Source organism: Plecotus auritus (assembly GCF_963455305.1).
Source record: "Plecotus auritus genome assembly, chromosome: 8".
NCBI lineage: Eukaryota > Metazoa > Chordata > Mammalia > Chiroptera > Vespertilionidae > Plecotus > Plecotus auritus.
In genome coordinates, this window is record NC_137782.1 from 52,699,204 (window position 1) to 52,726,279 (window position 27,076).

Here is a 27,076-nt window from a genome sequence, read left to right on the forward strand (position 1 = left end):
GATCTTATATAATGAATCTTCTAACTATAGAAGTAATATATTCTCAGAATGAGAAATTAGAGAAAAGTAGAGAGGAGAAAACAAAAAGTACCATAGGATTAACTGTACGTGATAGCATAGGTGGCGAGGTTAAGATGGTACTACCGTGGGACTTTGGACTACTGAAAATCCACTCTACATGATCCTGTCCTCCTTGTAAGATTCCCAAGGCAAACACAGTGTGTGCACAGAGAACAAAATGAGGCAATGGATGTTCAGGTCCCCAAATCACAATATGGACTTTTAGCGAGCTGGTTCCACTTTATGAAGGGCTTTTGGCTGCACCAGCCAGAGTAGCCTGGAAGAAAAATATCTAGAGACTTTGCCATGCTCTTGAGAACAGCTCTGGACTCAGCTACCTGCCCCAAACCTGGCTCATTACTCCCCAAAGGCAGAGCTTTCCCTGTTCTTTCTGCCTTCAGAGCCACTCGAGTGGCATCTCCTCCAAGCTTTACTGTTATATTCTTCTTTCAATCAGAATCACTCAACAGACATTCTGCCCTTGTTTGTTCATTTGTTTATGCCTTTTTGTTATTGATGCTCTGACTTGCTTTGGGAATATTTTAAAACTAATGGTTATACAGAGTTAGTTGCAAGCATTTGGGAGTGTGGTGACTAAAATTAACTATAGATGGATTAACTTTAAGTAGTTAAAAAATAAATATTTAGGTATAAGTTAGTTCATATATACTGGTCTTATGTCCTCTTTGTAGGTTCCCATGGGGCTGGTCATCCTTCAGAGACCTTGACTCCTTTTGTTGCTTGGGGAGCTGGAATCAAGTATCCCCAAAAAGCATCAGATCAACAGTTTAATGATGTGCTTTTGAAAGGTATAAAAATGTATCTTTATTGTTTTTATAAATAGGACATTTTAAAATAAAACCAAATTGTAATTTTTTAAAATCACTTTCAAGTTATAGTTTTCTTTTTGATCTTGTGCTATTTCTATGTATTACTTATGTATGTTCATATTATTTGGTTTACAATATTCAGCTTGAAATACACAGTCTTAGTCATTTGCCTTATGATAGTTTAAGTACAAATTATACTATTGCTATTTTTTCCCACATGCCTTATTATACTGGCATATAGATTAAACCTTGAGTCAAATCTAATCTGCAAAGACTGTCAATCAGATAAATCACATGTCATAATTGATCTTTCACAACTGGTACTGTTGTGAAACAGTACCCTGTCTCTAGTACTTTTGAAGTCCCCCTGTGTTGCCCAAGCCTCCCTTGCTTCTCAATCCATGAAGAAAAGGAATGCCTTTTTTCCTGGAGCTCTGCTTATTTTGTCAGGTAAGGTTTTATTCAGAGTTCCAAAGTTTTTACTAATTGGACAAAACAAATTCCTCTCAAATGTCTTACTCTGGATTAGTTGTATCAACTCATCCAAAGCTGTATTTGTTGAAAATATAGATTTTTTAAAAATACAGATTTCCAGACCTTGTAACTAGATATTTTGCTTCCATGAAACTGCGTGAGACCTAGAAGTTTTGTTTTTAAAACCTTCTCCAGGGATTCACACTCAAGCTATGTTCAGGTATTTTTACCATGGAAAACTTTTTTATTTGTATATTAAATTTCCTTAGATGCTTTCTCTCTTTTTTTAAATTTATTTTTTTATTGAGATATCATTCTCATACCATAAAATTCACATTTTAAAATTGTACAATTTACTCTTTTGAGTATATTAACAAGATCATGCAATCACCTCTACTATCTAATTACAAAATATTTCATAAACTTTCCCCCAAGAAAACCCCGTTAGCTGTCACTCCTTCTTTCTCCCTCTTCTCCATCACCTGGCAACCATTAATCTACTTTGTGTCTATGGATTTGCCTATTCTGGATATTTCATATAAATGGAATCATTCACTACATAGTTTTTTGCACCTGGCTTCTTCCACATGGCATAATGTTTTCAAGGTTCATCTATGTTATAGCATGTATCAGTAGTATATTTTGTATAGCTGAATAATATTCTATTGCTGTATATATCATATTTTATTTACATAGTCATCTTTCGGACATTTGGGTTGTTTTCACATTTTTTACTTTTATGATAATGCTGCCATAAAGATTTGTGTGAAAGTTTTTGTGTGGACATGTGTTTTAATTTCTCTTGGCTGGATACATAGAAATGGAATAAATGGGTCATATGAAACTCTAATGTTTAATTTTTTGCAAAATGCCTAACTGTTTTTCAGTGCAGTTGTGTTATTTTATATCCTGTGCTCTATGGTAACTGAATTAGATTGAGTCTAAATAGAAGCTAGGTTAAATAGTATGTTTGTATTTAGGAGATAGAACTGTACTTTGGCATTTGATTTATCAGTGAATTAATGTTTTAGAATCACATGGCTTCAAGAATCATTACAGAAAAAATGTAGTTTTTCTTATATGACTATTAAGTATCATAAGTTACAGAGACAGGGAATATTCTTTTTTCTTCATCCGGTGATTAGTGTGAAGTTTTAGTAGCTGACTAGTAGAAGAAGGAACATATTTTAAACTTTATTAGCTTATTAAAGGAAATTTCATAATAAAAATACCTTAGAACCCTTTTGGTAATATGTATATCATAATGCCATTAAGATATAGTCTCATAATCATTTTGGTTACTGCATATTGAAATTTCTGAATTTACACATAGAAAGATAGAGGAATGAGGTTATCTTTGAAGGTAGTTTTAATAGTAACTTATCATACTGTTTTAAAATTTGGGACTAACGGCACATCAAAGCTACAATTTTAAGTATTTTGCAAGCAACTGCCATTACGGAAAAAAAGGAAAACTTACATTGACTAACAGACTACCAATGCCTTAATAATCTCCTGGAACAGGATTGTAATTTGTTGTAGGCATGCTAACAGTTGTTATAATTGTGCCTTTTAGTTCCATCATTCCTTCCTTAGCCTTTTGAAATTTTGAAACAGTTATCTCCATATGAAGTTTAATAAATTATCATAGGAAATATCAAATGTTTACTTTTCAGTTTTTCTTTTAAAATTCTCATTTAAAAAATATACAGCTCTGCCTTTTTAAGCATCCTTTTGGTTCATGCTGCCTTAAAATAGACTTTTGCAATACTTTTGTTTTTCATCAAGCATTGATTACTCATAATAATAAAATGATCCATTCTTTTTTTCATCTTAACATCAGCTTTTGTGTCTAATGGTGTCTGTCTTTCAGGATGGAAATTGGAGTACTGGAAGAGGCAAGATATCAATCAGGTATTCATCTCAACTTAATCATGTTCTAATTTACTTTATCTTCTGTAAGAAGGTTAGATCAAAAAAAGCCCCTGAAAAACCATGTATTAATAATAATGATAATAGATGATCTTTCAAAACATTTTAATTACCAAGGGAAGTCCTTTCAGTGCAAATATTTTAACCCAACTAATCTTTCTTTTGACAAAATATAAAAAGCCTCAAGTAAAACTAAAAGGAGAAGACTCCCTCCAAGTTACACTGGCTAATTAAAGAATTATATGTAAACTGTAAATTGAAATTTGTATGCCTGTTAAATTTCTATGATTTCTTTTCATGGTTGCCTTGTTTAGTTGCTTTGAGCATAGGTCTAATAAAACCTCATCATAGGTTTCTTTCCTGTAGTATGCCAGTTACCATTTCTTTTTTATTAACACATATTTTAGATTAGTAACATAATCTGTAAATGGGAAGTACAGAATTTTCATTGTTGAATATATGCTATGTACATAGCCATCTTTGCTGTTTGTAGAAAGCATGGCATCACTGATACATGGCCTCAAAAGTGGCAGGAAGATCTGACCTTCTCCAGGTCAGCTCTCAAGCTGACATTCCTTACTGTGGTGGATAAACCAAGGTCGGATCTCCTTTCCAGGCCTGTGGTTGCAGAAGCCTGTTCTTCTTCAGCATGTTAAGAATGCTCTCTTCTCTCGGATGGATGTGTATTACCCAAGTAAATGAAAATGTTTACAATCAGAATAGCAGTTTATTCATTTGCAGTAAAAATAACTGTCAAAGGGATAGGATAACTTGAAGACCATAGAACAAGAACATGTTTTTCTTATAGCCAGGCTGGGTTATAATAAAAAACTGAATATGGGTTCAACTATTGCTCTTAGTAATCCTACTTCAGGTCTACATTAGATGAGAGTTTCTCTATTCATTTCTTCCATCAACATTGTTACGTGTCTGGAGTATTGTTTAAACATTGTGCAGACATTATCATTAAACAATGTGTCAGGGATATAATGGTAAGTAAAAGCAGATACTAATCTAATTACTATACAAATAAGTGTAAAATTATAGCTGTGGTAAATACTACAAAAGAGGCCTGTGAAGCCATGATATCATAGAACTGATGTACAGTAAGTAGTCCACCCTTATCCACGCTTTTGCTTTCTGTGGTTTGGGAAAGACCATGCATGAAGTGTTTGAATCCTGGAGAGTGACACGATCTGCTTCTTTGTGTGAGGATTTCTCGGGCTGCAGCTTGGGAACAGATGAGAGGAGGCCTTCGGTGGATTCCCGGGGAAGGAGAGAAGGCGATTGGGAGGCCATTGGAGTTTTCCTGTTTTACATGAGGTGGTACTTAGTAAAAAGAGTCCAGGTGGTGAAAGTGAGAAGGATTGAGAACCTGGAACCAAACTCCTACTTTAAATGGGGGACTAGAGAAATGAGCTACGGTGAGATGGAAGACACTCAGCTGAGTGTGATACAGAGACCAAGAACACAGTGGTCTATGCAGTGCTGCTGAGAGGTCTGTTAATTATAATAATCACCACAGCGTTTGTAGCCACCAGTTATTGCAGGATTATTTTGTGCCAGGTACTTCATAAATTTAATCTCATTAAATCATGCTGCAACTCTGTAAGGGAGAAACTTTTATTTTTTAACTGATAAGAAAACAGGCACCAGAGAGTTAAATGACCTGCCCACAGTCTCAGAGATTACAAGCAAGGATTTGAAATTGGACATTCTGACACCTAAGCACTTTACTGCCTAAAAAATTATAAGGACTAATATAAAAGCAGGCAATAAGATTTGGAAAAAATGGAGGTTACTAGCTCTTTTAGGGAGAATTGACTATGGGATGATAAAAGATTAAGTCAGGAGTGATGGGGAGATGAGATGGAGACAGAAAGCATGAACAACTTCTGGGACACTACTTGAAAGGGAGCTATCCAAAACGGTGTTTTGTTTTGTTTTTGTTTTTGCGGGGGGGGGGGGGCGAAAGGGGGGTGTCTAAAGAACCTTTTATCTGGTTTGTTTTTTGATGTTTTTTTGTTTTGTTTTTTGTTTTGTTTTACTTTTAGTTGGCCAAACCTTCTGTTACATTCTTTCTTTAATATTGCTATTTATTTTTTGTCTAGTTAAGGCAGCCTTTCATAATACTGAAAATCTATTATATAAAGTGGTCAATTTCTAGTTACTAGGATGAGTAACTTTTTTCTTAATATGTTTAACATTTGGAGCTTTTAATGGTTTCTTTTCTAATTTATTTTTTCATGAAGTCATGTACTTCTAACAAATGACATTTTTAGAGATAAGTATCTACTACGTAGTAAATAAATGTTTGAAGATAATAGATTATAACAAACATGCAGATTATATTACAGAATAGTTGCCTTAAATTATTTTTCTTGTTGATATCTGTAGACTTCTTAAAATTGAACTTTTTCTTTTTGTAGGCTGATGTTGCACCATTGATGGCTTCTCTTATTGGAGTTCCTTTTCCCCTCAATTCAGTGGTAAGGGACAAAATTTTCTTAACAACTCTCAGAATAAAAAAATACATTGTACAGTAAAATTTACTTTCTATATGTTTCTGTATAATCTTTGATTACATTTAAACTGTATTTTCCTATTTCTTCCTAAATATGTAATACCTTTTATGTGTGTATGTATTATAATCTACAACATGGAGTATAAGCCTAATAACTTATCTTATAATTTTTATTTTCTTAAAGTGTATATAAACTTATATTTGTAATTTAGGGTTTTAAAAAATATTTTATTTATTGATTTGCAAGAGAAAGAAAGAGACGCATTGATTTGTTGTTCCACTTATTTATGCATTCATTGGTTGATTTCTGTATGTGCCCTGACTGGGGATCGAACCCACAACCTTGGCATATTGGGATGATGCTCTAACCAACTGAGATACCCGGCCAGGGCCTATATTTGTAATTTAGTTTTAAATGATGAAAACAGATAAATACTTTTTGTTTGCAAGCAACAGAGACTGAATCCATTTAAAGAAAACGTATTTTAAAGATATTAGTGGTTTGTTGATTCAAAGGGGTATTCAAAGACCAGGCTTGGAAATGAATAGGAACCAAGAGAGCTCTGGAGACTTGGAAGAAAGAACCAAACCAGAGTCTACACTGGGGTAGAGGAGCATTACCCCTGTCATACTTTTTGTTCCTTGACCCTTGAGTCAAGTTCCTGTGCTTACTATTTGAGTCATCTAGCCTGGGGTCTACCCTTCAGTGAGGGAGGCAGAGCCCCATTGGAGACCCATTACACTGTATCCAATGGGGGAGATCTCTCCACATAGAATGGTAATCCTGCTAAGAGTGGGAAGTGGATCCTGAAAAGCCAAAAAACAAACAACAAATCTAATTTAGAATGCCAAGTAATGTGAGTTCTACCGTCGTGTGTGTGTGTGTGTGTGTGTGTGTGTGTGTGTGTGTGTGTTTGTGTGTATTTTATGTAAGTGAAACAAAAGTTTCACAAAATAATCCTTACTCTTATATGCACAATATACTCTCATACTTCTTACTATATCTTTATTTTCTTTTTAAGTATATTAATGGTGGCCCACCATAGGGATATTTTGCATGTGCAAAGCACTTAGTTCACTGCCTACCACATGGTAATTTTTCCATTAAAGGGGTAATGTTAGGTTTTATTGAACTTATTTAATTCATTTCTTTTGCTTTATTTATTATATTTACTTTGCAAGGAAAATAATAGAACACTTTTCAGTTATGGTTTAAAGTAAGATTTTTTTGTTTTATTATTCCAGTAGTTTATTTGTCCATATGTCTTGTCTTCATTGCTTCCTTTGTAAGTCTATTTTGTTTTATAAGAATTGCCTGAGCTTTGTTAATACTAATATTAAACCACTATTTATTATTTATAGGGTATCCTTCCTGTGAATTATCTTAACAACACTGATGTCTTCAAAGCAGAGAGCATGTATACAAATGCAAAACAGATTCTTGAACAGTTCAAGGTAAAATTAGACACACACAAAAAATGGACACTGCTACAGTTCCTAAATTGAATATATTAACTGAAGATATTTGAGTTGTGTTTTAAGAAATGATTGTCTATAAGTTATTATCTTTAAATTTCGTGTATTTGTCTAGCATTCGAGTTGCACATTTCTGAGATGCAGCATCCATCAATGAGTGTGAGAGTGTAGAACTACCTTTAAGGGTTCTCTAATTGTAAGACTATCACATATGCTTATAAAAACTACAAACAAAGTCTTTATTAATTGGAATTTGCCCCCATAGAAGTAGCATTAGTGATTGTAAGATTTCTAGTTATCCATGAAAATTATTATATGCATTAAGAACTTAAAGAGGTCACCATTTAATTGAAACTTTCTGTTATTCTTAAAACAGTTAGTGCAGCTTGGCGTATTGTTTTCTAAGAGTTCAAGTAGAATACATTACTGAATGTTCTTTTGCACACTTGATATTCTTAATTCTCAGTTTATTGTGATAGAATGATAATGTTAAATTTTTCTTTAAATATTTATGAAATAATATAGTAACACAAAATTCCATTTATCTTCAAAGTAGTTAAACATCCCTGAAGACCCATTTTAATAGATGTTTATATTTCAAAATGAAATTAATTGATTTTTTCTCATAATAAAATAAAATATTTTCATACTTGGTTCCCAGGTGAAAATGACTCAGAAAAAAGAAGTTACTTTACCATTTTTGTTTACACCATTTAAGTAAGTATTTTATATTTATTAGCTTATAGGAAAGAATTTTTTAATGAGTTTAAATGCTGACAGAATAAATTACTTAGAAACCTTGTGGTTTTTGTGCACATTAGTGCAAACTCCAAAATGAAAGTCTCATCTATTGTTTTTGTAAGTAATGAGCCAGATGCTAAGTAAATATCTTTGTATGACTGTTAGAGGGTACAGAGAGATATGGGAAATAAGGAAATAAATTCAACTGTGCTTGACTGGGAAGGTAGGGGGACTCTTGGCTTGGCTGACTGGGAAGGTACTGGTACCATTATGGCTTACAGGAAGAAAGAAGAGCTGGTTTGAGAGGCAGGGATGAATGTTCAATTTAAAATTGAAGTCATCAATGAATTGGTTAGAAATAGGTACGTGGATCTCAAGATAGAGATGAGAGTTGATTGTGAAGATGTTGGTGTCATCAGCGTAAAGATGGTGGTGTAAACTGTTATACATGTAGGAGCTCGAGGCAGAAGGTAGAAAGTGACAAGAAAAGGACAATGACGTAATTCTGGGAAACATTGACAACTATTGGTGGCAAAGAGGAGAGCAAACTTTAGTGGTCAGCAGATTTTGCTATCTTAGATCCCAGAAAGACATATTTTCCTTGAACCGGGAATGGGGAGAGTTGAGTCACAGATCTGGCTTTGTAGTACTGACTTGGGCAGGTTTGTTCAACCTCCGTGAAGTTCGTTTTTAATTAACAGGGATTTGCATATAATTAGGAAAAATTTTGATCTTGACCAAAATAAACAGAAATTATTTGAAATATGGATGTTAGGGATATGATCGAATGACTTACTGGAATTATATTTAACAACTTATGTAGCATGAGTATGGTATTCATAAACTAGAAATGGTTAAATATTGCATTGCCCTATGAATAATGTGACTGTATGCCTGACTGTGTGTGCGGGGGTGGGGGGGCAGGAGGGAGAAGAAGGGGAGGGAGGGAGCGCGTGACAAAAACAAAGCATAATCATGACTTGCAAGTTATGATCATATGCAATTACCCTAAATATTTTAAATATATATCAAAAGTAGATTTACCTTTAAGGAGTGTCCCTGATTATGAGTATTACATATGCTTATAAAGCCAAGTCTTTATCTCTTGGAATTTGCTCCATATTATATCATATATATGTATCATATGCATCTGTTTATTTATAATGCAGTGGTATAGTCAGATCATAACAAAATAAACAAATAAATGAACAAGAACTATATTATCAATTTCTGATATGAAGAAAATACATAAGACATTGAACTGAGAATAACTGAGAGTTACTTTAGCCCAGCCACTTTAGAAAGACTGGTCAGGGAAGCACTCTTCTCTAAGAGTTTCAAGTGCACACTACCTGCCTGTCAGGGAAGCACTCTTCTCTAAGAGTTTCAAGTGCACACTACCCGCCTTCTTTTACTCAGCTTGCTGACTCATCATGGACTTGCTCTGCTTTTATGCTAAACATCTGCCTACAGAGCCGCTGCTCGCTGCTGCTCGCTTTGTGTCATCTCTGGGCTCAGCAGGATAGCTGATCCCCACTCACTGGCTCACCCACCCTGGAGCAAAGCTACTGGCTCTGCCTGCAGACTTGAAAATCACCATTTGTTGAAAGCCTGCAATATAACCAGAAAAACCTAAGATAATATGAATAATAGACTTTCTTGTTGTTAATCCTCACCCGAGGATATTTTTCCATTGCTTTTTAGAGAAAGTGGAAGGAAGGGAGAGAAACAGAGGGAGGGAAACATCGATGTGAGAGAGAAACATTGATTGGTTGCCTCCCACATATACCCTGACCTGGGGGACCTGGGGCCAGGGATTGAGCCTGCAACCGAGGTATGAGGTACAAGGTATGAGGTACATGCCCTTGACCGGAATTGAACCTGGGACCCTTTAGTCTGAGGGCGGATGCTCTAATCCATTGAGCCAAACCGGCTAGATCAAGAGTAGACTCTTGAGAAAATAGATTATTTAAGGAACAGAAAATAACTTAAAAATATTAAAATCCTCAGCAATATCTGAGAAACTATTGTATCCACAAAATAAAAATCAGCATAAACTTTGCAAAATGAGAAAGAGTACAGAATGCTTTTTTTAAAAGGGTAATGCAACTAAAAATTTAGGGAATGCTAAACTGTACAAGAACAGTCCAAATGGAAGGCAAGTCCTTTAGATTAGAATAGGAAGTGAAATGGATTTTAAGTAATATATGGATTGAGTAAGGAAACACAATGACTTGCACAGAAGGCATACATTTCTTCATCCTCCAAAACAATGACAACTGGAAACTTCAGGGTGTACATTTCAAAGTGTACAAGAAAGCATGCTTTAATTATGAAGCAACCTAAGATGTGACATGACTTTGAACAGTTGCAGAGAGTATCAGAAAGGGAAGTCATTTGAACATTGGCACATGGATCAAGGAAATCTAATTATAGTATAAAACTTTGCTACTCGGTGAACAGTATTTAAATAATTGTAATGTAAATATTGGTTTTTAGTTTTTAAAGTCAAACCTTAGACAAAGTAAGGAAGACTTAAGATTACAGAATAGAATGCAAATGTTACCAACCTTGACAATGTATGGAGTTACAGGTTGACAGGCTGAAGGGGAAAGAAATGTAAATAGAATGGTAGTGATTCTGTTGTCTTCATAAAATAGAATGTGGCCCTAGCCAGTTTGGCTCAGTGGATAGAGCGTCGGCCTGCGGACTGAAAGGTCCTGGGTTCGATTCTGGCCAAGGGCACATGCCTGGGGTTGCAGGCTCGATCCCCAGTGGGGGGCGTGCAGGAGGCAGCCGATCAGTGATTCTCTCTCATCATTGATGTTTCTATATATCTCTTTCCCTCCCCCTTCTTCTCTAAAACCAATAAAAATATATGAAAAAAATAAATAAATAAAATAGAATGTGGAGTCAGGCAATAGGTTAGAGAATAAGACAGATTAATAAAGTGACCAGCATAGTCCTAGCTGGTTTTGCTCAATGGATAGATTATTGGCCTGTGGTCTGAAGGGTCCCGGGTTTGATTCCAGCCAAGAGCACGTGCCCGGGTTGCAGGCTCAATCTCCAGCAGGGGGTGTGCAAGAGGCAGCCGATCAATGATTCTCTCTCATCATTGATATTTCTATTTCTCTCTCCCTCTTCCTTCCTCTCTGAAATCAATAAAAATAAAGTGACCAGCGTAGTCAACAGAGGAGGCAAAAATAGTAATATGACCATGTTGAAGGGGGAGGAGACAGTAGGAACAGCTAGTCAATGGAGAGTCAACAGAAAGTATCTCAGGTCATCAAATCAAGAAATAGTAATAAAAGCATATTATTAAGGCCTTGGGCTGGTGGCTCAGTTGGTTGGAGCATCATCCCCTACATCAAAATGGTTGTTCGATCCCCGGTCAAGATGCATACAGGAGATAAACAATCAATGTTTCTCTCTCCTCTCTCTCTCAAATCAATTTTTAAAAAACAACAACACAAATATAGCCTCAGGTGAGGATTAAAAAAAATAAAAGCATATTACTGAGAAAAATGGAGGTAGCTACCAGAATAACTAAAAACAGACCTTTGAAGAGTGTGAGAGATGAGGAGGTTGGACAGGGATTTATTGGTTGTCATTATGCCCTCCTGTACTACTTTTTATTTTTTAAAATAATATGCATATATTGCTGTGATAAAACATTTTAAAAAGAAACAATAAATATTTGAATCATTGGCATGAATCATAAAATCGTTTTTTTCATATGAATTTTAGAATCATCATCTTAAGTTATATAAAGAATTCTTTGGCTATTATACAATATTTCAGAAGTAATTCGGAGGGAATTACAACTTTTATAATATTGAACATTACCATCCAACATGTATTTATTTATATCTTCTGTTGTGTCCTTAAGTAAAATTTTAGTTTCTCCCACAATATACATTTCTTATTATTTTATTTCTGGATATTTTATTTCCATTCTTGTGTAGTATCCTTTTTTTTTTTTTCCTATTACATAAGCTCTATATACCAGGAAAAACAGTTATCACCATTTACTATCTGAGTACAATGGACTCTTTATTTTTCTCTAGTCTAGTGATTTTTTTTTTTTATTTCTACACCATCTATTTTCTTCTAGTCACTATTATATACTAGAGGCTTGATGCACGAAAATTCGTGCAAGAATGGGCCTTCCTTCCCCTGGCTGCCAGCACCGCCTTCGCTCTGGCTAGAGCCGCCTTTCCGCCTTCCCATGCTGCCCAGAGTCCCGGAGCAGCTGGGGTGGTGCGGAATGCCTACGTCATGGCGACGATACAAGCGTCCCGCTCTGCCCCTGGCCACTCGCGCCTGCGTATGCAAAATAACCCATCATCTTAGTTGGGTTAATTTGCAAACTCACTCCTGATTGGCTGTTGGGCATCGCGAAGGTACAGTCAATTAGTGTGTTACTCTTTTAAATATATATATATTTTTTTTTTATTAATTTTTTACAGAGAGGAAGGGAGAGGGATAGAGAGTTAGAAACATCGATGAGAGAGAAACATTGATCAGCTGCCTCCTGCACACCCCCCACTGGGGATGTGCCCGCAACCAAGGTACATGCCCTTGACCGGAATCGAACCCGGGACCCTTCAGTCCGCAGGCCGACGCTCTATCCACTGAGCCAAACCGGTTTCGGCAGTGTGTTACTCTTTTATTGTCAGCATTGTCCACTTAGAAACTATATCAGGTAAATATCAGCACATAAATATCATAAAAGATGAAAGAATACTGTGTCATGCATCCTTTGTTGTTAATCCTTACCTGAGGATATTCCTTTTTTTTTTTTAGAGAGAGAGAGAGAGAGTGGAAGGGAGGCAGAGAGGGGGAGTTGGAGAGAAAAGAGAGACACATCAATTGGTAGCCTCCCTGGAGCACATACCCAACCAGGGCTGGGTGCTTGGGCAGACACCCAGGGGTCCTCAAACTACAGCCTGCGGACCACATGTGGCCTGCCGAGGACATTTATCCAGCCCGCCGGGTGCCGCTGCCTGTCCTGCTTAGCAGCCGACTCGTCCCGGGCCTGCAGTGCACATAGGAATTTGTTCATAGTTTTTTTTTAAACTATAGTCCAGCCCTCCAATGGTCTGAGGGACAGTGAACTGGCCCCCTGTTTAAAAAGTTTGAGGAATTACAACTTTTATAATATTGAACATTACCATCCAACACTGAACACACTAGCTGCCGGGAACCAATTCCAGCATGTCATAATTAGAAGAGTTTCACCAAAAGGTTGGTGAAGCTTGGGGAGCTTAACAAGGATTGAGTCAAATGTAGTTTACCTGTTGGAACTGCTAAACGGCACTTCCCCCAAACCTGAATAGGATTGTCTGCTGCCAGACAGCTCAGGGCATTTTATTGCCTCCTGTTGGTCAAACACCTGAACAGCTGTAGGCTATTCCCCAAACTGACAATGCTTCTGTAAACCCTTTTAAACCTTACCCTTTGAAGTGTATATCTCCACTTTGCCTTAGGACAAATTGTGTTAAATAAATAGCACAGGGTGCTTAGACAAGGGAGTTTTCAGTTCCTTTAGCTGAAGATCCTCTGACCCCCAATGCCTTTCAAAATTATCTTTCGTCTTTGGACTTTTTCTTGAATCTACGCATCAGCCCCTTTCTCCAGAATGCTGAACCCTTTGTAACGCTGGGACAAGATCCCCGGCAACTAGCCAGGGCATCATACATTCTTTTTGCAAAACAGATAGCTTACTTAGGTAGGTTCCTGTTACAAATAATAGTGTGATGAGGTACTTTCCTTTTGAACAAGAACCATCTTTTATTTTTATTCTTATAAATATATTGTTTAGTCACTGATTCATAAGTTTGAGAAAATTTAGGATATTGATATCTGAAAATTCATAATCTTGAGATCTTACTTACATGATCCATTTCACCAGCATCATTGTATTTTAGTTCAATGGTATCTGTCCACCATTCCTCCATTGTCTTATTTAGTCTTTTCCAGCATTAATACTTGATGAATAATATAATAATTTATAGGGTGATAAAATAGCAAATGTTTCAACAAAAAGGAAAATTAAGACTGCTAAAATCCTATAACATATCTTAGACTTGTAAAAGGGCCCAATGGATCCATATGGTAATTGTATATCCTATTTTACCCTATTCCTTAAAAAGTAAGTACATTTTATTTTTGATATTTTAAAGACCTGTGAGAAAGAATAAAATAATGAAATAGCCATTCGTACATATAGAACTGTTGAAAAAAGAAACTCAAAACTAAAATTGGGTCCAGTGGATCCCAGTGTTATTCCAAGGGTTGACCAGAAGGTGGAGCTACATGACTGGAAGAAGCATGAAAGGTTTGCCTCCATGTGAAAGCATTTTAAAAATGAGGAAAAACACTTTATATTTAAGTGTGTACTATACTGTAGAGGTCAAAGGAAGACAAGAAAAACTTTAAAAGAAAAAATTCATGAAATTAAGAAAGAACAATTAAGGTCTCTTAAGAAATATTTTAGAAAAAAATGAAAATGGGAAGGAGATTATTGTACCTTGCCAATAGAAGCAAAAACATGTTATCTTTTATTTAAAACTCACTATGTAAATTCAGAGAACTTAAATTTTAACACAATATTTAAATGTATTTTCTACTAAAATGGCAAAAAATACTTTGATTCTTTTTAATGTATTTGTTTCTTTTAGGCTATCATAATTAAAAGTTCCTCCCATAGGGATGAGGACACATATGTAATTCCTTAATCAATAAAGAAATTAAAAAAAAAAAATTCCTCCCATAGGCTAAATTTAAATACTGGTTTTAATGTCAATCTTTCTACCACTTCATCCATCCAATGTACTAATTATTTGCTAGAAATATAGTTTTCTATCTTAAAAATGCCCTAAAACTTTAAAAGGTAACTTTTACACATCACATACATACATACATAGAAAAAGATCCATTTACTCAGTAATGACATGAAAAATAACATGATTCTACATTATTAATCATTCTAAAGAATGCAAATTATTCTAGAAATAATTTTTTTATCCTGCTTTCTCTGTCTTTATCTTCTTGAAATATTTTTTCTTTAATATAAGATATTATAAAAAGAAATATACTGGATCTTACTAGGTGTCTTTAAAATATTATGTGTATATGCAACAATTATTTTTTTTTAAATATATTTTATTGATTTCTTACAGAGAGGAAGGGAGAGGGATAGAGAGTTAGAAACATCAATGAGAGAGAAACATCGACCAGCTGCCTCCTGCACACCCCCCACTGGGGATGTGCCCGCAACCAAGGTACATGCCCTTGACCGGAATCGAACCTGGGACCTCTCAGTCCGCAGGCTGACGCTCTATCCACTGAGCCAAACCGGTTTCGGCTGCAACAATTATTTTTGCAATAAAAATCTTAGTAAGAAGATATAATACTTTAAAGGGCAGCATTTAAGGAGATTTTGTCCTCCAAACAATAGTTCATCCTAAATAATCAATGATAAGATTTTTGAATAATCCTATTTTTATTTTTGTTAATCCTCACCTAAGATTATTTTTCCCATTGCTTTTCAGAGAGAGTGGAAGGGAGAGAGGGAGGAAGGAAGGGGGAAGGGGGATGGAGAGAGAGAGAGAGAGAGAGAGAGAGAGAGAGAGAGAGAGAGAATCATTAATGTGAGAGGGACACATCGACTGGTTGCCTCATGCACACACCCTGACCAGGGGCAGGAAGTGAACCCGCAACCCAGGTATGTGCCCTTGACTGGGATCAAACCCGAAACCCTTCGGTGCATGGCCCGACACTCTAACCACTTAGCAACACTGCCAGGATGCTAACATTTTAAATTTTAATTTTGAAGTACTTCAAACATGTTGAAGAAAATGGAGAATATAGCAAAAATCTTTGTACCCACAATCCATGTTTAACAAATGGTAACATTTGACTATGTTTCTTTAGATCCTCTTTTTTCTTAAGATAAAATGATGTAATATAATTGAATCCCTATTTTAAAAATCTACCGATTTTTAATTGGTACTTCATATATAATACAATTCTTTTTCCCATTCTGTATGATTTTCAAGATTTATCCATGTTGAAACATGCAGATTCCTTTATTAATTTTAATTTATAGATGATAGTTCTCTGATTACTCCCCTGCCAACCCCCCTTATGCTGCTGCTGTTACTTGTTTTGTCTTTTTAACATAAATGTTAATATATTGTACCTTATGTTCTGGACTCTACATTTTTCACAAAACTTCTTTATGTTTAAAATACACAATACCAAGATTTGTTTTGTACCCCTTCTTAACTTATGGAAAACTAAAAGAAAATTATATTGGGGGACAAGATTTTCCTAAGAATCTTTAATCGTCATAATGCAGCAGTGAGGTTGGTAGAGAACATTTTGATGAATTCCCGACATATTCCTAACCTTTGATATGTCCCAAGGTTTATAAATAGTCTATTTAGGAGAAATATAAATTAGCTCGATCCTGGTTGCTTTACCTAAGTACTTCATATTTAATACAATGTAATGGAATTCATTAATGTAACATAAATATTTCTCTTTTAAAATGTTTTTTTCTCTCATTCTTTTTAGGACTCTGAAGTAATTTAGTTCTAGACCAACTTTCTTTTTATCCTTTAATTTAGCAAATCATTAGGTGTTTTAAGAAGGGCACTGTATATTACTCTCTTATTTCTCTTCCTTTTTTAGGCCTGCAATCTTTTGATAGCATTTTAATCAATTAATATTTATTGATTCATTTTATGTGCTTAGCACTTTGCTAAGTATTATTGTGGATATTAATGTAAATAATTAATGGCCCACACGGAGGTTAAAATTTAATTGAAGAGAAATAAATTGCTCATTAGACCACACTAAAGTGCTAATGGTGTGAGGTAAGATTTGGAGTGGATCATAAAGGATGCTGAAGATTGGATTTTGGAAAGCAGAAAAGGAGAGGATCTTTATGAATAAGAACTCAAATGTTATTACAAGATTGGTGACAAATGAAAAGTTCAACCACTTTATTCCTGAGGGTGTACATTTGGGAAATTAAGAATAGAAGATGGTCATGAAGAGTCCAGAGAGTTTAGAACTGATGAAGTAGGCAGTGAGATGCCCACATCAATTTCACGTAAGTTAGAAGATACACTGAGATGCCCACATCAATTTCACGTAAGTTAGAAGATACACTCAGTATGTCAGGAGGCCGAGTGGATCAGAGCAAGGGGAGGGAGAGCAATTAGAAGGGTTTTATCAGAATTTGGAAAATTCTACTTAGATGGGGCCTTCAAAGAGTGCATGTGCCCTCTGACCCCGTAATTCCATTTCTAAGACTTTTAGGAAAATATCCCAAAATGTGTTGTGTCTGAATGACAGAGAACTAGGTCATGGCAATATTTTGAAGTAACTTTTCTTTCATGTGTTCCTGCTCCCTGGTACCTTTTTCCTCCAAATTCCAGTGAGTCCAGGGGTGGTGAATTTTCCTGCAGTCTGAAACAGCAGTGGGGTTCCCCTGAGTGGAAAGCTCTGGGAGCCTGGGTGTAGGTATAGGTTCCTAGAGATTTCTAGAGGGTTTGTAAATGAGCTTCTGGGATTTATGAATTTTCAGAAGTTATATGTAAGATTTCAGATTATGTTCATTTTCTAGGCAGAGTTTCAAATTCTGAAAGAAGTCTGTGACCCCCACCCAAATCAATAACATTGCTTCAAAGATTTAATTCCTACAAGTCTCAATCTTGTTTCTTCAGAAACTACCAGAACCAAGTAGAAGGAAGATATGTGATCATATTATGGCACACCATGTGAAAGTGCCAATATTTAATTTAGCAGCTATTGAAATCTATATATATATAAGGCTAATATGCTAAATGTTCGACCATCTGCCCAGTCACTATGATGTGCACTGACCACTGGGGGCAGACGCTCAATGCAGGAGCTGCCGTGACACGCACTGGCCATTTACAGAGAAATGGCATAGCGACCTGGTGCCACAAAGCAACACTCGACTTCCCTTAAGTGGGACACAGTCTCTGCCGCCACCCCAGAGCAACAGCCACCAAATTGCAGCTGACACTGGCGAGACCCCATGGTGCAAAATGCGGCCCCCAGCCCAGCCCAGCCCAGCCCAGCCTGGAAACGGTGACTGTGGTTGCTGGGTAAATGACATCACATAGCAACTCCTGGCTTCCTCTCCCTAGTGACTAGCCTCCGTGGAGTTTCTTCAGCCCAGGAACATGACTTGCTTTATAGCCAGGTGCAAACATTTTACACTTTAACCAAATGTCTGTGAAGCATTTTCCTGTGCCTCATCTCATTTGATCCTCACAGAAGTCCTGGAATAAGTAGATGGGAGACTCGGTGGAATCCTATTTTCCAGAAAACGGAGATTTAGAAAGCTTAGAAACTTGACCTGACCGAAAAGAAGTAAGAAATGGTGGAACTTGAAAATGACTTCAGGTTTTCTCACTGCACAGAATATAGTCAAACACTGCTGCAGTTAAATATTTTACCCTTTGTTCTCCCTGCATAATCTACAATAATAATCTGTTTTGTTTTGATATTTACTGCTGTGTTGCTGACAATTACCTGAAAGAGAAGTTTGGGGTGCTTCACTGGGCTGGAAAAAGTTTAGCTAAATCAGAAAGCAGGTCTAATTAAGCAAGTTTATTCTATAGCTATAAAAGGCTAAGTTGAGTCTCACATGTGCAATACATATAAAACTCTTGCTGGCACCAATTGCACACGTGTTTCAATCTATCGTTGATCATGAATGTGATTGACACTTCTATTATAGAGAAAGGGCAAATAGTGATATTAAAATATTTCTTCTAATTAATTTCCTTTCAATGTGCACGAATTCGTGCACCGGGCCACTAGTAGAAAAAATATCAAAAAGATATATGATATAGGAAAAGAATGGCAAATAGGTTCAAAGTGTTTGCTAAATTTGATTGTTGGTTAGGCTGTGCCTGGGGCTCTTTGATAGACAGTTCTTGGGCTGTCTGACTCAGGCACAAAGCACCAGGATGGCTCTGCCTAGTCTGTTGTTTCTGCCAGGAGCACTGGGGGCTGAGCAGTGGGGGACTGAGCACTTGGGGGTCTGAGTGATGGGATTCACATTGCTGTACCATTAATTATGTTCATTTAGTCAGAATTTCTTTGTTAGCTGGAGTATTACACTTCTTCAAAATGATGTATTATCTGACTGTCATAAGTGTAGTTTGGCAATTGAAAACCAAATTTTTTTTTAAACCAAATTTAACTATAAGCTATTTCTTAGAGAAGTTCAGATAACCTAGAATAATACAATTTAGCTCAAGGTTAATTTCTTCCTTTCTTTTTTTATTTTCTCAATTTTCACCATCCTTTAATTTTCATTTAAGCAAAAAATGAAAAGAAAAAGAAAAAAATATAATTGAAATGAAGAAACATTTTAAACCTAACCTTTTTTTTTTCTCTTACAGGTTGCTTTCCGATTCTAAACAGCTTGACATTTTAAGAAAAGCAAGATCTTATATAAAACAGGAAAATTATGATGAAGCAGTAAGTATGCAGGCCTTCTATATATATAAAAGCCTGAATGACCAAACAACCAGTCGACCAGTTGCTATGATGTGCACTGACCACCAGGGGGCAGATGCTCAATGCAGGAACTGCCCCCTGGTGGTCAGTGCACTCCCACAGCGTGAGTGCCACTCAGCTGACCAACGGGCGCCAGACTCACGGCTGGCACGTGCAGCTGCGGCAGCGCAAGCCTCTCCTGCCTCCGTGGCAGCGCTACTGAGCAGGAGCGGCACAGCGCCCAGCCTGGGCTCAGGCTCTTCCCTGGCTGCCTGCCGCTTCACGCAATACTATTTCCCTCAGGGGATGTCGAAATCAGCAGTCCAACATCCCCTGAGGGGTCCTAGATTGCAAGAGGGCACAAGCCAAGATGAGGGACCCCACTGATGCACGAATCTGTGCACTGGACCTCTATTGTATATATAAGTAGCTAATCACCATTTTGGGTGTGGAGAAGGACCCGATGTGGCAATGGAGAGCAAGATGGGCAGGCCAGGGAGCTTTACTGAACCCTCAAGTAACGACTGACTTTCTTTTTCTTTTCTTTTTTTAAAAATATATTTTATTGATTTCTTTACAGAGAGGAAGGGGGAGGGAAAGGGAGAATGGTAGAGAGTTAGAAACATCGATGAGAGAGAAACATTGATCACCTGCCTCCTGAACACCCCCCACTGGGGATGTGCCCTCAACCAAAGTACATGCCCTTGGCCGGAATTGAACCTGGGACCCTTCAGTCCACAGGCTGATGCTCTATCCACTGAGCCAAACTGGTCAGGGCAGGGATGACTTTCTTAAGTAGCTGCTTTAGCCCTGGACATACTTCTCTTATTTCAGAGGAATTATGGGTAGATGTTTTGGGGTTAGCATTGGAAATGAACAGTTGCTATTTTCTATAAGGAAAAGGTATAATCCAAGTTTCTGTCACCTTACTTATGAATAGCATTTTATTTTTTTTTCAAGTTTTTATTATTTTAATATTTCTTTATTGTTTAAAGTATTGCATGTGGTAGTACATATATCTCCTTTTTTTCCCCCTTGACCTTCCCCCAGCCTCCCCTACTTCCTGTCTCATGCCCTCATCCCACCCCCCCACCCAGTGTCTTGTGTCCATTTGTTGTGCTTATATGCATGCATACAAGTCCTTTCGTTGATCTCTTTCCCCTCCTCGCCAACAATCCCCTGCTTTCCCACTGTAATTTGACAGTCTGTTCAGTGCTTTCCTGCCTCTGTATCTATCTTTTTGTTTATCAGGTTATAATGTTCTTTATTTTCCATAAATGGGTGAGATCATGTGGTATTTTTCTTTCATTGCCTGGCTTATTTCACTTAACATAATGCTCTCCAGGTCCATCCATGCTGCTGCAAATGTTAAGAATTCCTTCTTTTTTATAGCAGCATAGTATTCCATTGTGTAGATGTACCATAGTTTTCTAATCCACTCATCTGCTGATGGGCATTTGGGCTGTTTCCAAATCTTAGCTATGGTGAATTGTACTGCTATGAACATACGGGTGCATATATCCTTTCTGATTGGTGTTTCTAGTTTCTTGGGATATATTTCTAGAAGTGGAATCACAGGGTCAAATGGGAGTTCCATTTTTAGTTTTTTGAGGAAAATCCATACTGTTCTCCACAGTGGCTGCACCAGTCTGCATTCCCAACAGCAGTGCACGAGGGTTCCTTTTTCTCCGCATCCTCGCCAGCACTTGTCGTTTGTTGATTTGTTGATGATTGCCATTCTGACAGGTGTGAGATGGTACCACATTGTTGTTTTGATTTGCATCTCTCGGATAATTAGTGACTTTAAGCATGTTTTCATATGTCTCTTGGCCTTCCTTCTGTATTCTTTTGAAAAGATTCTATTTAGGTCGTTTGCCCACTTTTTTATTGGATCATTTATCATCCTTTTATTGAGTTGCTTAAGTTCCCTGTAGATGTTGGAGATTAAACCTTTATCAGTGATAACATTTGCAAATATTTTCTCCCATACAGTGGGCTTTCTTGTTGTTTTGTTGATGGTTTCTTTTGCTGTACAAAAGCTTTTTATTTTGATGTAGTCCCATTTGTTTATTTTCTCTTCAGTTTCCATTGCCCTAGGAGCCGTATCGGTGAAGAAATTGCTTCGGCATATGTCTGAGATTTTGCTGCCTGTGGATTCCTCTAGAATTTTTATGGTTTCCCATCTTATGTTTAAGTCCTTTATCCATTTTGAGTTAATTTTTGTGTATGGTGTAAGTTGGTGGTCTAGTTTCATTTTTTTGCATGTATCTGTCCAATTTTCCCAACACTATTTATTGAAGAGACTGTCTTGACTCCATTGTATGTTCATGCCTCCTTTGTCAAATATTAAGTGAGTATAGTGGTTTGCGTCGACATCTGGGTTCTCTAATCTATTCCAATTGTCTATATGTCTGTTCTTGTGCCAGTACCAGGCTGTTTTGAGAACAGTGGCTTTGTAATACAGCTTGAAATCTGGTATTGAGATCCCTCCTACTTTATTCTTCTTTCTCAGGATTGCTGTGGCTATTCAGGGTCTTTTTTTTTATTCCAGATGAATTTTGGAGAGTTCTTTCTAGGTCTGTGAAATATGCCATTGGTATTTTAATGGGGACTGCATTGAAACTATAGATTTCTTTGGGTAGTATGGACATTTTAATGATGTTGATTCTACCAATCCATGAACATGGTACGTTCTTCCATCTGTTTATGTCTTCCTCTATCTCTTTTTTCAGTGTCCTGTAGTTTTCCGCGTATAGGTCTTTTACCTCGTTAGTTAAATTTATTCATAGGTATCTTAATTTTTTTGGTGCGATGGTAAATGGGATTGCTTTTTTAGTCTCTCTGTAAGTTCACTATTGGTGTATAGAAATGCCATAGATTTCTTGGCGTTAATTTTGTATCCTGCTACATTGCCAAATTATTAAGTCTATTAGTTTTTTGATGGAGTCTTTTGGGTTTTTTATGAACAATATCATGTCATCTGCAAATAAGGACAGCTTTACTTCTTCTTTTCCAATTTGGATGCCTTTTATTTCTTCTTCTTGTCTAATTGCAATGGCTAGTACTTCATTACTATGTCAAACAGGAGTGGTGAGAGTGGGCATCCCTGTCTAGTTCCTGTTCTTAGGGGAAATGGTTTTAGTTTTTGCCCATTGAGTATGATGTTGGCTGTGGGTTTATCATATATGGCTTTTATTATGTTGAGGTATGATCCTTCTATTCCCACCTTGTTGAGAGTTTTTATCAAGAAAGGGTGTTGGATTTTGTCAAATGCTTTTTCTGCATCAATTGATATGACTGTGATTTTTATCTCTCAATTTGTTTATGTGATGTATCATGTTTATTGATTTGTGGATAGTGTACCATCCTTGCATTCCTGGGATAAATCCTACTTGGTCATGGTGTATGATCTTTCTGTTGTAGTGCTGGATCCGATTTGCTAGAATTCTGTTGAGGATTTTGGCATCTATGTTCATGAGGGATATTGGCCTGTAATTCTCTTTCATTGTGTTGTCTTTATCTGGTTTTGGTATTAGGGTGATGCTGGCTTCATAGAATGAGCTTGAAAGTGTTCCTTCCTCTTGAATTTTTTGGAATAGTCTGAGGAGGATAGGTTTTAGTTCTTCCTTGAATGTTTGGTAAAACTCCCCTGTGAAGCCATCTGGCCCTGGGCTTTTGTTTGCTGGAAGCTTTTTGATGACTGCTTCAATTTTTTCCATAGTTATTGGCCTATTGAAATGTTTAGATTCTTCCTGATTGAGTTTTGGAAGGTTGTATTTTTCTAGGAATATGTCCATTTCCTCCAGGTTGTCCAGTTTGTTGGAATAGAATTGTTCATAGTATTTTTTAACAATCCTTTGTATGTCGGTGGGGTCTGTTGTTATTTCTCCTCTTTCATTTCTGATTTTGTTTATTTGGGTCCTTTCTCTTTGCTTCTTGGTGAGCCTGGCTAGAGGTTCATCAATCTTGTTTATCCTTTTAGAGAACCAGCTCTCGGTTTTGTTGATCTTTTGTATTGTTTTTTTTTGGTCTCAATGTCGTTTATCTCCACTCTGATCTTTATTATTTCCTTCCTTCTGCTTACACTGGGCTTTTCTTGTTGCTCTCTTTCTAACTCTTTGAATTGTAGGATTAGGCAATTTATTACCATTGTTTCTTGTTTTTTGCGGTAGGCTTGTAGAGCTATGAACTTCCCTCTCAAGACTGCTTTCACTGTGTCCCATAGGTTTTGGATTGTTGTGTTTTCATTGTCATTTGTTACCTTGATGTTTTTTATTTGTTCTTTGATCTCTCTGGTAACCCAGTCATTGTTTAATAGCATGCTGTTTAGTCTCCATGTGTTTGATTTTTTTGGATTGTTTTTATTGTAGTTGATTTCCAGTTTTATGCCACTGTGATCTGAGAAGATGTTTGATATGATTTATATGTTCTTGAATTCGAAGAGACTTTGCCTATGACCCAACATATGGTCTATCTTTGAAAATGACCAATGGGCACTTGAGAAGAATGTATATTCTGTGGCTTTGGGGTGAAATGTTCTGAAGATGTCAATTAATTCCATCTGGTTTAGTGAGTCATTTAGGATTGATGTTTCTCTGCTGATTTTTTGTTTAGAGGATTTGTCCAATGGTGATAGTGGGGTATTAAAGTCTCCTACTATGATTGTATTTCTGTCAATCTCTCCCTTGATATCCTCCAGGAGTTTTTTTATGTATTTGGGTGCTCCTGTATTGGGTGTATATATGTTTACCAGAGTTATTTCTTCTTGTTGGATTGCTCCCTTTATTATTATGAAGTGGCCTTCCTTATCTCTTGTTATGTCCTTCACTTTGAGATCTAATTTGTCAGATATAAGTATTACTACCCCAGCTTTTTTTTCATTTCCATTTGCCTGAAAAACCTTTTTCAATTCCTTCACCCTCAGTCTGTGTGCCTCTTTTTTTCTGAGGTGGGTTTCTTATAGACAGCAGATATATGGGTCGTGTTTTCTTATCCAGTCTGTTACCCTATGTCTTTTGATTGGGGCATTTAATTTATTTACATTTAAAGTTATTATTGATAGGTGCTTATTTGTTGCCATTTTTATTCTTTACCCCTGTGTTCCTTCTTCACTTCCTATTTTTTTTTTTTTTTTTACAGCAGACCCTTTAGCATTTCTTGCATTGCTGGTTTGGTGGTAATAAATTCCCTTAGTCCTTTTTTGTCTGTGAAGCTCCTGATTTCACCTTCAATTTTGATTGATAGCCTTGCTGGGTACAGTATTCTTGGATTCAGACCCTTCCTTTGCATGACTTTGTATATTTCATTCCATTCTCTTCTGGCCTGATGAGTTTCTGTTGAGAAATCAGTCGCTAGTCTGATAGGGGTTCCTTTGTAGGTAACTTTCTGTCTCTCTCTTGCCGCTTTTAAGATTCATACTTTGTCGTTGGTATTTGCCAATTTAATTATAATGTACCTTGGCATCAGTCTTTTGGGGTTCATTTTGCTTGGGACTCTGTGAGCTTCTTGGATTTGTGTGGGTTTTTTCTTCCCTATATCAGGGAAGTTTTTGTCATTATTTCTTCAAACAGGTTTTCTATTCCTTGCTCCGTTTCCTCTCCTTCTGGCACCCCTATTATGTGGATGTTGTTTTGTTTCGTGTTCTCCCAAAGTTCCCTTGGGCTCTCCTCCTGCTTTTTAATTTTTTTTTTTCTAGAAGCTGCTCTACTTGGGTATTTTTTCCTACCATGTCTTCTAGCTCACTGATGCATCCTCTGCTTCTTCAAGTCTACTCTTGATACTTTCTATTGAGTTCTATACAGCATTGATGTAATTTTTCATTTCTTCTTGGTTCTTCATTTCCTCTTGGTTCTTACACATATTGTCGAATTTGTCTTACATTTTTTTCAGCCACCTTATGACCATTTCTCTGAATTCTTTCTCTGACAGGTTGCTTGCCTCCATTTCATTTACTTCCTTTTCTGGTGATGCCTGCTTTTCTTTCATATGCAGGCTGTTTCTTTGTCTCCCCATGGTCTCTCTTCTCTGGATGTCTGGTTATGTAGTTCTCTCTCTCCTGCGTTGATTTAAAGGCACAGAATACAACACAACCAGGTACAATGCACAAGGCACTGAACAGAAATGTATGAACTATATTAATAACCCCAAATAAAGGTGACCACCAGAGAAAGGCAAATTAGAGGATAGGAGAGAAAGAAGAAGAGAGAGAAAAAAAGAAAGGAGTGCAAAAATGAAATTGGGAAAAGGATAAAAGTAAGAGAGAAAAGAAAGAGAATAAAAAAGAAGAGGGGAACTAAGTATATATATGGGGAGAAAACTCCAATAGAATAGCCACTATTCTCAACAAATGCCAGCAACAAGTACCTGGAGATGAATACAAACTACAAACAACAACTAATATCAAGCGAGGCGAGGGAAAACAGAAGCAAAAAACAAACAAAAACAAAACAAACAAAAGAAAAGAATAAGCAAAACAGTCTCACAAACAAGCATAAACAATCAATATAATCAACAATCAAGCAAACAACAACAAAAGGACAGAGAGAAAAAGAAATTTTTGGATAGTGAAGACAGAGAAGAGAGAGGTGTGTATGGACTTGGAGCAGGGGATTGGAAATTAGATATATAAGTAGGGTGAAATTTTAGCAGGGGGTAAAAAGAAAGAATAGGGAAAATCTAAAGCAGGAAACAGGTAAGAGAAACAGGACAACAAAAGGGGAAAAGTTAGGAAGATAGTGATGGCATAAAGGTTAAGTTGAGATAGAGTAAAATGATGCTAAAGGAAAGATGAAAATAGAATGTAGAACACTAATCCCAAAGTAAAATAAAGAGAAAATAAAATGACACTTTATTTTTTTTATAATATTTTTTTAATATATCTTATTGATTTTTTTACAGAGAGGAAAGGAGAGGTATAGAGAGTTAGAAACATCGATGAGAGAGAAACATCGATTCAGCTGCCTCTTGCACACTCCCCACTGGGGATGTGCCCGCAACCAAGGTACATTCCCTTGACGAGAATCGAACCTGGGACCCTTCAGTTCCCAGGCTGATGCTCTATCCACTGAGCCAAACCAGTTAGGGCTAAAATGACACTTTAAAAAAAAATAAAGGTAAAATAGTAGTAGTAATAATACTGATTGAAAATAAAAATGTAATAATTAAAAAGTGAAATCAAATGAGGAAAAAAAATTAGTTTCTTAAGTAAAAGATGAAAAAAAATAAAAATAAATAAAAATAAAAATGTACAGTAGTGAAGGTCATTCACTTCCTCCACTGTTCTGTTTGGCACACCCGTTTCCTAGTCAGGACAGTATCGTAGTTCCCTGCATTCCACTACTCCTCAGTGTTGTTAGCCAGTCCTAATTTTTAAGCAGGCAGTGTGTCTTAATTTCTTGTATTCCTTTATTTGTGTTTACACAAGAGTCAATTTGTGATTCAACCCCTAAGTGGCAGTGTTTCTGGATTGACCTCCGGGTCTATAGGT

General features: G+C 36.6%; 1 protein-coding gene across 1 annotated transcript in view; it reads left to right on the top strand.

The window, feature by feature from the left end:
- Window positions 1-27,076, top strand: part of PIGN (phosphatidylinositol glycan anchor biosynthesis class N) — an 84,858-nt gene that overhangs the window by 15,491 nt on the left and 42,291 nt on the right. The window contains exons 9-14 of the mRNA XM_080685127.1: window positions 753-869; window positions 3,238-3,278; window positions 5,726-5,785; window positions 7,183-7,275; window positions 7,958-8,013; window positions 19,494-19,572. Of these exons, the coding sequence (XP_080541253.1) occupies window positions 753-869; window positions 3,238-3,278; window positions 5,726-5,785; window positions 7,183-7,275; window positions 7,958-8,013; window positions 19,494-19,572 (446 nt within the window). The remainder of the gene's footprint in view (window positions 1-752; window positions 870-3,237; window positions 3,279-5,725; window positions 5,786-7,182; window positions 7,276-7,957; window positions 8,014-19,493; window positions 19,573-27,076) is intronic.